This window comes from Raphanus sativus, chromosome 2 (genome assembly GCF_000801105.2).
Source record: "Raphanus sativus cultivar WK10039 chromosome 2, ASM80110v3, whole genome shotgun sequence".
NCBI lineage: Eukaryota > Viridiplantae > Streptophyta > Magnoliopsida > Brassicales > Brassicaceae > Raphanus > Raphanus sativus.
In genome coordinates, this window is record NC_079512.1 from 8,824,343 (window position 1) to 8,837,055 (window position 12,713).

At 31.9% G+C, this 12,713-nt stretch overlaps 2 protein-coding genes across 2 annotated transcripts; both read right to left on the reverse strand.

The window, feature by feature from the left end:
* On the reverse strand, positions 1–2,784 carry LOC108819318 (protein root UVB sensitive 6). The gene is made up of 12 exons (XM_018592335.2): positions 2,346–2,784; positions 2,166–2,264; positions 1,906–2,091; positions 1,712–1,822; positions 1,532–1,651; positions 1,321–1,422; positions 1,171–1,243; positions 985–1,068; positions 831–895; positions 635–736; positions 360–536; positions 1–268 (listed from the first exon to the last, which is right to left on the reverse strand). Exons 1-12 carry the CDS (start codon positions 2,655–2,657, stop codon positions 194–196), a joined length of 1,506 nt encoding a protein of 501 aa, XP_018447837.2. The 5' UTR covers positions 2,658–2,784; the 3' UTR covers positions 1–193.
* Positions 2,785–4,646: 1,862 nt separating this feature from the next.
* Positions 4,647–8,374, reverse strand: LOC108843189 (chloride channel protein CLC-c). The gene is made up of 7 exons (XM_018616316.2): positions 8,005–8,374; positions 7,442–7,642; positions 7,176–7,353; positions 6,563–7,095; positions 5,221–6,349; positions 5,038–5,134; positions 4,647–4,947 (listed from the first exon to the last, which is right to left on the reverse strand). The coding sequence occupies exons 1-6, from the start codon at positions 8,199–8,201 to the stop codon at positions 5,045–5,047; spliced, it is 2,328 nt and encodes a 775-aa protein (XP_018471818.1). The 5' UTR covers positions 8,202–8,374; the 3' UTR covers positions 4,647–4,947; positions 5,038–5,044.
* Between the last annotated feature and the right edge of the window lie 4,339 nt (positions 8,375–12,713).

Consider the following 12,713-nt stretch of genomic DNA (forward strand, 5'->3'; position numbering starts at 1 on the left):
TGTGAGAAAGTGGTACATAAAGAAAATTCATCTCTTACATTACACCAGCGACAAGAAGCTACATATTTTCTATCTTTTTTTTACAGCATGGTTAATCAAAAGCGTATCAACCAAAATCCGTTTACAAAACAAAATTTAGAGTGGGTCGTGAAACTATTATCGAAGACAAACACAAGCTTCACGATGCGTTTGTTTACTCCTCTTCCTCGCTTATATGACATAACCTAGCCCGGCCTGGATTTAGCAGAGATTCTGACATTCTCCATCCCTAGGAACATTGATCAAGAATGAAAACCACCTCCTCAGAGCTCCTTCAATATGATACTTCAAGACTAAACAATAGATTTCTATCAAGTTACCTGTTCCGCAGCACTGTTTTTGAAGATTCCATATGAGGTAGACACCATTTCACACGACTCAGCAATTCGAGACTCCAGCTCATATTCCATTGGAGCAAAAGAAGGATCTAGTCGCTCCACCGATTTTGAGGTGGTGCCACCTTTTGATTGGTTCAGAAAATGAAGAAGCACATGTGCCTGTTTATATCAATCATGCAACCAAATGAGAAACTTTTAAGCTTTATTAGTTACTTAAAATTTCTAGAAATTTAAAGAATTGGAAAAATCATCCCCACATGAAATGCAGCTTTGAGAATGTCATCTGAGCTAGCCTTGTCCTTGAGCAGTGCATAGACTTTGCCCTTGGTGGGGCTGTAAGTCACCATGTATCTTTCTTTCTGCCATATGTAAAGAGAATAGAGTGAAATATGTAGTAGATATAAAAGGTCAAAGCTCTTATATATATATTTGAGACAGTAAAAAGAGGCATACATCGAAAAAAGGCTTTACTGCCAGATATGTACAGGGGTCTTGGAATGCATCCTTAAATCTGGCTCCTGCCAAATGATGGTACGTATGATTATCCTTTTTCAGTAAAGGTTAGCAGAAGAATATAGCTTTATCAGAGTGGTACATAAAAACATACCAAGCATCACCGGTCGATCCTCCACCCATGGGAAAGTAAATATCTTTTCTTGGATATTACCTTGCTGTAGTGAAGGAACCCGCCCTGGAGATATAGATGCAAGTGAAGTTTGACTAAGAGACTAACCTAGAAAGTTTGAAATTGACACACACTCATCTTGATTGGTAGGATAGCATCATCACTTACCCGTCTTGATAAAGGACTCCACTGCTACTGTAAATCTTGCACGGTTTAGTGTATGTAGTACCACAGATCTAACCTGAAAGGGAAATAGCCACGTTTTTAAAAAAAATAAAAGGAAAAAACTGATAAAACTTGAAGCTGCAGTGTACCCACCTCTTGGTATGAGCTCATGAGATAGCCACATGATAGAAGACCAAAGGTTGTAACCAACGAAGGATTTCTTTTGGATATCAATATACTAAACCCAGTTCCCATCTGCACATACGATATATAATCATCATACCAGATGGAAACAAAACTCAAAAAAAAAATAAAAGATCAAATAACAAAAACACCCAAGAAATAAAGACAAGGATCATCATACCAGATCTGCAATATTACCAACACACTCTCCCTTAGCAGTGACGTCACCTATGTTCTCTCCTTTAGCAAAGGCTTTATAGATTGGGGTACGAGTAGACGTTGATGTTACCGCTGCAACATTCTGTAATAAAACAGTATAAGAAACAAAACAAAACATCTACAAGGAAAATCTTGACAATACCTTAACAACATTGGCAGCACAAGCGAGAGGGAGAAAAAGGTGTGGAACAGCAGAAGTTGCTAACTCTACAGCAGCACCCAGCTCCATCAAAAGATCACCAGCAAACCGTAACTGTAAAATTCAAAAGAAAAAAAGCGAGTTTAGAGTTGGATTCTTCTTCTATCTAATCTAACTAATTGGGAACAAGTGGATACCTGTTTCAAATCATAATCAAATTTCTTTCCCTGGCGCGCAAAAAGCATTTTCCCAACACGCCCAGCACCATCCTTAAGAATCCAATTAATGGCAACAGCAGCAGAAGCAGAACTGTTCCGTGAGGCTCCAACTGAATTGAGAAGGGTTTGAGTGGTAAACACACCCATGGCTCCGCCAAAGAAATGCTGCAACCAATCATTCTAAACCATCAATCACACAATACCAATTGCAAATAGCAAACATTTCATTCATTAATTACCTTCAAAGCTCGAAATGTCATGTAAGGAACATAAGACTCATTAACACTTGCTGGAAAGCCTTCAGGCACAACGTAAGATCTAAGAAACGAACCCACTTCCTGTAATAATAATAAATAAAGTTTGTTACTTTCTTTTTGCTAACGGACAAAAAGACCAAACCCAATTCAGATCATTATTACATCGAAAGGACTCTGAGGAGACTGCAAGCTGATAGCACGAACAGTGGAGCTCCTCTTGAATTTCCCAGAACCATCGCTCTCGGCGACGTACTTCCATCTCCGTCCGTCGATTTCCTCGCAGCAGATCAGTCTCAGCGTCGAATGAAGGAAATGGGAATCGGGAAGAGCCTGCGGAGGAGGAAGGGGAAGATGAAGATGATCGTCGTCGGGAGGAGGGGAGGCGAGAGAGGCGCTGATGCGGAGGGTTTCGCGGGAAAGGAGGCGGACGGAGTCGGAGGAAATGGTGTCGGGTGATGAATGTTTGAGAGGCATTCTTGAATCGAGCGAATGAGCGAGTGGAGGAAGAAGAAAGAAGGAATGAGGTCTCTCAGGCAGGCAGGCGGAGGAAACGAGGAACTTCTCTTGTTCCACTTGTGACCTACCTTTGACGTCTGACACAGATTCAGCTGTGTAATATTTACCCAAATTTTTTTGTTTTATTTTTTCTTTAAATCCAACTAAATACCAATTTCTTTTTTTTTTTTGAAATAATTAAATTATGCAGATAATTCCATATAGGAATGTCCATTCTCTATTTCTGGGAGATATATTATTTTTTCAGTCTGATCTTATGGAAATTGGAATTTAATTTTGATTTTGTCCAGAATATTATATATGCATAAATTATTATATTGGAATTTAATTTTGATCTTGTCCAGTATATATACTAGATCTTGATGGAATTTATTTTTGATAACCAATTTATTTTATTTATAGTTAAATTTGTATATACTTTTATTTTTGATAGAGAGCTAAACGTTCAGTTTTTAAAGAGAATTTTGATCTATCATATACATATATTTTTAGCCAAATATTTACCATTAATCTCGAGGTGTAATATAATTAATTGACTCAATTATTGTGGTCAAAATCCTAATAGTTATTAATATATATATATATATCACATAAGTAATTTATGTAATAGCCAAAAGATAGGAAATTGATATATGTGATCTGCACAACTCATTCTAGTTTCGGTTTATACAGAAAAGTTATTACTAATTTATTTAAATTCTGATGGCCAATTAAAAATTATACAGAAAATTGTAGAGATTTTTTGCCTTTAGATATTTTTGACGTAAATCCTATTAGTTTTACTATATTTCTGATATTTTCATCTCTGACTTGAAACTAAATTACATCTCTAACATGCAATCTTCGTTCGACCATGACTTTTAACTTTCTACTATCTATTAAATAAACGTTATAATTTTTTTAGTTCACTTATTCTGCACCACCTAGTTTTATTTATTTATTTTTTGATAATTATGGGGATTCAACGACCGAAGTCAACCAACTAATCCCACAAAACCTACGATATTTCACTTATTCTTACGATTTAACGCTAGTATAGGTGGCCACACGAAATATCAAAACTGGATCTATATTAGAGCTAAAGCTCCTTAAAACCATTACTAGTCCACCACTTTCTGGTTACCTAATTTTATTTATAAAGGGAATTTTTGTCAATTAATAAACTAAGTCATTTATATGCGGTGGTATATTTATGAATATATTGGTTAGGAAGAGAACAGTACTAGTTAAAACCAAACCGAAGTAGAAAATGAAAAAATGTCTTGAATTTAGTAATATCAAATATACCAAATAAATATTATTTTTAAAAATCATAGTACATAAATATAGTTTGATATATAAACCGATTGAATCGAATAAACAGATTAATTAAAATGTAGTAGTATATAATTATATGTAAATTATATAATAGTACATACACAATTTTATTTATTGGTATAATATTCATACATAAAATATTGATTTTAGTAATGTAATAATTTATTTCAAGTCAAAAGTTATTTTTTATTTTATCAAATTAAACAAAACATAATATTACCTTTTCTGTTAACAAGTATTTGTGCTAATATTTAGTTATTTAATAGTATTATGGATTACTATTTTTCTTATTTTATTCTATAAAACTATTACTTTTATTAACTTAATGTGTTTACTAGTTTCTTAAACAGTAAAAAAAAATTATTTAAAAACTGAAATATCTTCATAGTAAAATTGATATCTAATCATATAAAAATCCTAAAAATATTATAAATATAAATGTATTTATGATTTTTAGTATAAAACAGAAATAAAACAAAAGCCAATAGTATATAGACCAAACCAAACCAAAGTAGATATGATTTTGATATAATAACTATTTTTTATAAACCAGAATACCAAAAAAAATTGAAAAAACCAAACCAATATCTAGATTGGACATCCCTACTTTTTCCTTTCAGATTCAATATATTTCTTCTGTACTTTTGATAAAATATTTTATTGATTTATTACTTGACTTGAAAATATCAAGTATTTACGTAGCAAAAAAGAGAGTACAAGCCAAGTACTAAGTAATCATACCCAGTAAAATAGTTGTGCAACACACTTCATTGCACAATATTCCCAATATTCTTCTCAACAAAATAATTGAAACAAATAAGAGCAAATCAAATGCTCATCTGGAATTTTATAGTTGATATGCACATATCCATCACAACGAGTATAAAATGGGGAAGTCTACGGACTTTTTTTTCTCTTCATTCCTTATCACCTGTAAATAAAAATCAAAGTTTCAATCAGATAAAAGAAAGAAAGAAAAAAAAAGGATACCCAATGCAGGCAACAAGGCTAAATGGCTAACCATATTTTCACTTCAGAGGATCAATGTGAGGGTAGAGCCCCAGGACATGTTCCGGCATGAAATCATGCCTTGTAAGTATCCCAACAATAGGCGGTCTCTGCCATACAAAAAAGACATGCGTTAGAAACACAAAAAAAAAAATCTCTAGAGATAAAGAAAGAGAGAGAGAGAGAGTAGTCTGACCCCTGGTGTTTTGGGCACCACACACAAGTGGCGAAGACCAAGTTGCCGGAAAAGAATAGCTGCTTTAGCTAGAGACAAAGTCTCAAGCACAGTGTAAGGAGATGTGTTAGTGATTGGATGGAGATCAACATACATCTCCATCTCCTCATCACTTATAACCAAATCCTCAATCTTGAGCCCTTTCCCTAACCCTGCTTTGGCATAGTCACGAGCCTTGCAGCTTCTAAGAATCTGAGAACCAAACGTCGTTTTCTGCTTGGAGAATCTCTTTCCTTGGAGAAGCACAAGGAGATGAGATCTCAAGGCGATCCCACATAGCTCAGAAGCTTCGGTGAAAGGTGGCTCATCAATAACAGGGAAGCCATTATGAGCTGTCATCCTTAAAGCCTGCCATATAACCCCAACCTTCTCAACTCGTGAAAAGGATAACAAAGGTCCAGCAACAACGTCCTTTGCAACCAAATTGCGCATGTAGGGCTCTGCGTGGTCTTCCATGTAAGGCAGTCCTTTCATTGTCACAATCTGGTCATAGACACCTTTGTTGAAACAATCAGCAACGGTTTTAGAGATCAAGAGCACAAGCATCACCAGAGGCAGCATAAGGAGATTGTTTGTAAGCTCGAGGAGAATGACACATAGAGAGACAGTCATCCTCATTGTGCCTCCAAGGAATGAAGCAGCTCCAAGGAGAGAAAACAAACCTACATCAAGCTGAGACACCGGTCCCAAAAGTCTGCCCACCAGCCGTCCATACGAAGCTCCAGCGAGAATAACGGGAATGAAAAGACCAGAGGGTATAGCTATGCCATACGTTATGATGCCAAGGCAGAATACGAAGACAAAGAACATAGCGAGGGTGGAGATTTGGAACTCATTCTCAGACCTTGACGTGAAAAGACTGCGGATAGCGTCGTCGTTGGTGTTGAGAAGTAGGGAGGAAAGGTCATTGTAATGGTTTGGAGGACACTGGAAACTCTTGTAGATCCCAGAATGACCTACGCTTGGGCACTTTCCCTCTGATCCAATAGGACAAGGGGTACACTGTGAAAGCCATGGAAGACCAAACGCACAGCATGAGCTTAAAATGGAAACTGCCATTACAAGCATCACTTTAAATCCCGGACCTCTCCTGCAAAAGTAAAAGACTAAATGAATTGACAGCAGACAAAAACTTCATCTATGTTTGCAGAATCTTAACCGAGTCTGTTTTTTTTTTGAATTATACAGTGGCCGAGATTCGAACCCAGGTGGCGGAACTCACAACTGTGAACCCTTTACCACTAGAGTTAGAAGCCTCGGTTAACGGAGTCTGTTTATATTGCTGACAAAAAAAATGACCTACTCGTTTATTAAGGCGTAAGTGCGGAGGACTATGTCGACGAGATAGTTGTAAAGGCTACCAAGGACACCACCAACAACTCCAAGGAACACTACTGCTAGCAAATCCGGTGTGCTGTAAAGCACTGGACCCGAGTTCACGTCGAACATGATGAGACCGCCTTTTCCGAACAGTCCACATTTACCAGATCGGCAGAGCTCGATCAGACTTCGTAACACTACTGCTACAACCGCGGTAGTGAAGAAGGTTCTCCAAAGAAGGGCACTCCTCCACCAAGAAGCAGCTTCTTCGAGGGCGAAAAGAACTCCGCCGACGGGAGCACGGAAAGCAGCAGCCACACCAGCAGCAGCTCCGCAAGTGATGAGGTCTCTTCTGTCTCTGTCGTTTTTGAAGAACCTGAGCCACTTCCAAGTCAGTTTATACTTTCTAGAACCACCTTGTCCAAGTAAATTAGCAATGCAAGCACCAGTATGCACCATAGGCCCTTCTTTTCCGACTACGAATCCCGCAGCTACTCCAAATATAGAGCCAAAGATCTGCCAATACACAAAATGTTTGATTCAGGATTGAACAAAAATATTCTTTTGGGACAGATGGTGTTTTGGGGGATCTTTACCTTAACGAAGAGGGTGCTCGGAGCTAATATTGAATAAGCATCTATACCATTGAGATATGCTTTAACCTCAGGTATCCCAGATCCTGCTGCTGCCGGAGCAATGAAAGCACAGAGAGAAGCAGCAACAGTTGCCAAAATCAAGTTACAACCAGCGAACGCAAAGAAGGCCTGAAAGTATCTGCAAGTTTCAAGAAAGTTAGTTTTCTTACAGTTCTGAAAATTCAATTTTTTTTTAGAGAAAATCAGAAGGCAGAGAGACTTTTTACTTTTCCTTGAGCATGAGGTTACCGGTGAGCAAGAGTTTGAATCCAGCTATATTCTCAACAGCAAGGTTATTCAAAAAGCCAACGAGGCCAGTGGCTAAACCGATGAGGAAAGCAAGGGCCCATTTGAGAATGGTGTACTGAAGTATCTCAATCTTCTTCCTAGACCTCCAGTCCTGCTTGAATAGATCATTCTCAAAGATCCTGCTCAAAAATAATATGACCTTGTAAGTCCACATAATAAACCAAATAATAGGCAAGACAACAATAGAATACAGCACTAAGGGGAGACCAAAAGAAAAAAACAAAAAAGGTGAGTTTAATCTAAAAGATTTTACAAGACACAAAAACGCTTTGCACTTTATCTCAAATAGAAATGATTATTATGTCTCTCAAAAAAGCTTCAGTTGTTTTGACCTATGAATTAAAAAGAAAAAAGTTGCAACACTATGCATAAAAAGTACATAACATGACAAAACGCTACATAACCCCCAACAATCTTATCTCATTGTTTATCTCTATTTCCAAAACAAACAGGAAATGAAAACTAGAATACAAAGACATACTCGTAGTCAAGGCTTTCGATGGGACAAGTATTGGCTCCGACAATAGCGATCTGGGAAGTGGTGTTCTTTCGGTTCCTTGCGAGCAGAGGCTGTTGGAATCCGACAGATCCATCATCTAGAAGCCCAGATATCTTCCTGTCATACGCGTGGAGACCTCCTTCCACCTCTATATCGTGGTCGTCGATACGATCATCCATCTCCTGTTCCACAGTTTCGATCCCCAATCAGATAGATAGATAGCTGGAGAAGATTCGTGTTTAATAATTGGTTTCCTGTCCCCTGGAATCAGGGACCTCTCGCGCTCACGTTAATGTTAAAGTCGATTTTTTTTTATTGATTTTTCTTTTTCTTTTTTGGAGTTTTGGTTTAGGACGTAAGGTCAGGCGAGTTTTATTGTTTTTTTTTTTTCTGACATGAGTTTTTGTTGTTTTCTTTTTTTTTTACTTCTCCTTATTTAGCAGACCCAAGTCAATAAGAATGAAACAAAACGAAAAAATGTCAATTTGTTCAGTACAACTTGACTGGAAACGGTGGATCCCAAATTCACACTACGTATTTAAGAGTATTTTAATCAGGTTCATTTAAAAAAAAAATGATTATACTGATGAGTGTCGCATAACACAAAATTTCAAGGAAAACTTTGGAGGATGAAATGTTCCCCTTCTATTTAGTTGATTGACTATTTGTATTATCCTTTGGGAAAATTGCTAATATAGAAAAAAAAAAACAAGGGTGTTGTCCCTTTAGTATAAATCATTTTTTGTCTAATTTTTCTCCTTTTTATCCTTTGTATTTCTGAAAACTAATGAAATTAATACTTTTGTGAATCAAAAAAAATATTAAAAATACAAACAATTAATAAAACACCAATATACACATGCTGATATTTTTTTTGTTTTCAAAAAGTTGATAAATAAGAATTTGAAAATACGTTCTACTAAAGGTAGAATGTGCCTTCTACGGAAAATGGTATAGTAGAAAGCGTTTTCTAAAATAAACATGTTCATCTACTATTTTTAGAACGTACATTCTACTATTTACTAATTTTCTAAAAAAGTGGAATGTGCATTCTACTAATCCTAAAGCTATCTACTTTTCGTCCGGAAGCATCTTCTACTTTTATTAAGTATTCTAAATTTCGCGGAATGTGTTTTCTAAAATGTACTCTTCCGTCTACTAAAAGTAGAATGCGTGTTCTGGATTTTTGTCAATGTTCTAAACTTTTAGAATGCGCCTTCTACGGATAAGATTAACTGATTTTTGCGAATATTAATGAAAATTTCAGTTATGGAAATATTCTAAAAATCTTCTAAAAATATTCTAACTTCCTAAAACGTGTTATTTTCGATTTTGCTTGTCAAATTTTTTTAAAAAATGATTTTCCCTTGTATTATTCATTAATCTATGGTTTTTCCATAGTTTTTCTTTTGTTTTTTTTCACAAACTCTTGTTCACTATGATACATATCTATACAACATGTGGTGTTTTGAAATTAGGTGCATTTTTTTGTAAAATTTTATTTTTACTTTATAAAGTTTACAAATTTTATTTTTATTAAAAACATTTTTAAAATTTATATTTTTATTAAAAAGTTTGATAAAATTAAAATGGTTACAAATGTTTAAAACTTTTTATAAAAAATAAAACTTTGTAAAATGTTTCTTTTTATAAAGTTAGTTTAAAGTTTTTATTAATTTTTTTGTAAAGTTTTATTTTTATTTTATAAATTTTAAATTTTTTATTTGATTACAATTTTATTTAAAAAGTTTTAAACTTTTTATAAAATAAAACTTTGTAAAATGTTTTTAATAAGTTTATTTAACGTTTTTATTAAAAAAATTTGTAAATTATTTTTATTTTTAAAAGTTTATTTTTATTAAATAAAAATTTAAAAGTTTTATTTTATTTTCCCTTTTTAAAACGTTTTTAATTATTTTTTTTAAATTCTTTTAGTTTAATGTGTTCAATAAAAACTTTAAACAAACTATATAAAATTTGTAAATTTTATAAAAATAAAGTAAAACTTTACAAAAAGTTTTTAATAAAAAGTTTAAACAAACTTTTATAAAATACATTTAATTTTTTTTCATTAAAAATTTTGATAAAATTAAAAGGTTTACAAACATTTTAAACTTTTTATAAAAAATAAAAATTTGTTAACTGTTTTTTATTAGGTTGATTTAACGGTTTTTATTTAAAAAAAATTGTAAATTTTATTTTTATTTTTATTAAGTTTTACAAAATTTATTTTTATTAAAAAAAAGTTTTTTTTTTTATTTTCCCTTTTTAAACGTTTTAATTATTATTTTTTAAAATTCTATTAATTTAATGTGTTTAATTAGATTAATCAAGGGTTAGTTTTGGGATTATAAAAGAAATTATACTAAAAGGACAACTAAATGATAGTTTTATACTATAGGGACAACCATGCTGAATTTTTGTTCCGTTTTGGCAATTTTCCCTTATCTTTTTTACAGTTTAAGTATTAATAATACTAGATGATTGGCCCGCTCATGCGGGCTTAATTATCTTATAAATATTTGTTGATACATATATTATTATTTCAATAATTATCATGATAAGTTATATTTATACTATCAAAATTTTAAATTGGTGATATATGTATCTATAATTAAATTTCTCATGACTATTATTGAAATTAATTTTTTAATCTTTGTGATTAAAAATATTATTTCAGATAACAACATAATATATATTAGAACTGTTTTATTTATTTTTGGCCAAAAGTTGTATTATATTAATTTACGTTCAATTATCTAATCTAATAGATAAACATAAAATTATTAAAATAAATTTTTAATTATAGTACATATTATATATAGTTATTTATTATATCCATGATCATATTATCTCTATTCATGTTAATTAATACATATGCATTTGTTACTAAAATTAACTTTTTATAAAACCAAACATATAAATGAGGTTAGACCATTATCTGATGCCAGCTCTTGATTGTTCTATCTGACGGGTTTCTAGGTGTTTCGTCCGCTCATAGGAAAAAAATATATTTTATAATTATTTATTATTTTTATGCATTACTAATGAAAAATATTATAGTTATAAATCATAATTTATTTTTTCATTTGAATTTTTTTACGTATTATAATTTTAAAAAATGTTTCATTCATTATATTCATTGTTAATAAATCAATCTTAAAAATCACTTAATATTTTGTTTGATTATATAAATTAAGAATTTTACTTGACTAATATGTGTTTTTTTTTTAATTTTGAAATTTTTGTTAAAAGTTTTTTTTCGGACTACAACACAATATATATATATATATAAATTATCTTTTTATTTAACATCTATATTTTAAGATTTTGGATATTTTTAGTATTATTAGTTTTAAATTCGTTTTTATTTTTTAGCTAATATATATATATATATATATTTATTTAGGTACAATCGATATTAATCATTCTAACTTTTAACGTGAGAGTTCCGTTGCGAAAAATCACTTCGCAAATAATAGTATTTGAAATTTTTTACGTATTATAATTTTTTAAAAAATGTTTCATTCATTATATTCATTGTTAATAAATAAATCTTAAAATCACTTAATATTTTGTTTGATTATATAAATTAAGAATTTTACTTGACTAATATGTGTTTTTTTTAATTTTGAACTTTTTGTTAAAAGTTTTTTTCGGATTACAACACAATATATATATATATATTATCTTTTTATTTAACATCTATATTTTAAGATTTTGGATATTCTTAATATTATTAGTTTTAAATTCGTTTTTATTTTTTAGCTAAGATATATATTTTTTATTTATTAAGGGTACAATCGATATTAACCATTCTAACTTTTAACGTGAGAGTTCCGTTGCGAAAAATCACTTCGCAAATAATAGTATAGATTTGTTGTCCCAAAAAAAAATAATAATAAGGGGACTGTTATTGGTTTATGATTGAAAAAAAAGTTATGATGATTTTAAAAATTAAACGGTGGAATAAACTAAAAATGATTTTAATTGTTTATCAAAAAGTTGTGTAAATTATCACAGATCTGTTAAAGATAATGCTAACTGCCGCAAAGTATCAAAATATCGTATAGTGTGGTGGTTGTAGTTATCTTTATCATCTCCCATTGACTATTCATTTTTTTATAATTTATCTGGTTATAATTCAATTCATTTTCAAAACTTGCAGTCTTTCTTTAAAGTAAAAAATTGCAGCCTTGCATGCACAAGCCTCCAGCGATGTTCTTTGCTTTTGTCAAATTATGTATTATTATTATTCGGTGATTCTCATATTCTGGCTAAATTTTGGAATTTCCCCTTTTAACTGAATTTGTGTTCATGGAAAGAGATGAGAATCACTTGATACTGAGTCGTTTGATTAAAACAAAATCTGCTGAGATTTTGCCCTTAATTTTAGAGATAATTACAAATGAATTTCATTGGCAATTTTAATAAAATTTAAATAAAACAAGTAAATAAAAGAATATTCCTAACAAGAAATCAAACTAATTTTGTTTCCAAAACTCAATATATCATTAATAGATCAACTTACATTTTCCAAACCCATACCATCCATCGAATCGCAAAATAAAGTTACCTAGGGGTGGGTGTTCGAATATTCGGGTATTTAGTATAGGGGTTTAGAATCCATTCAAATATTTCTATACTTCGGATCGGGTCAGATATTTTTAGTTCGGGTTCGGTTATTTTGG

Bases quoted from the DNA above. Each gene is read 5' to 3' on its own strand.
- LOC108819318 (XM_018592335.2), bottom strand. From the start codon at position 2,657: ATGCCTCTCAAACATTCATCACCCGACACCATTTCCTCCGACTCCGTC. The intron at 2,265-2,345 runs GTAATAATGATC...TTATTATTACAG, and splicing joins CTCCTCAGAGTCCTTTCGAT to GAAGTGGGTTCGTTTCTTAG. The intron at 1,423-1,531 runs GTATGATGATCC...TCGTATGTGCAG, and splicing joins TTGGTAATATTGCAGATCTG to ATGGGAACTGGGTTTAGTAT.
- LOC108843189 (XM_018616316.2), bottom strand. From the start codon at position 8,201: ATGGATGATCGTATCGACGACCACGATATAGAGGTGGAAGGAGGTCTC. The intron at 7,643-8,004 runs GTATGTCTTTGT...ATTTTTGAGCAG, and splicing joins ATCGAAAGCCTTGACTACGA to GATCTTTGAGAATGATCTAT. The intron at 6,350-6,562 runs GTAGGTCATTTT...TTACTTTTGCAG, and splicing joins ACTTACGCCTTAATAAACGA to GAGAGGTCCGGGATTTAAAG.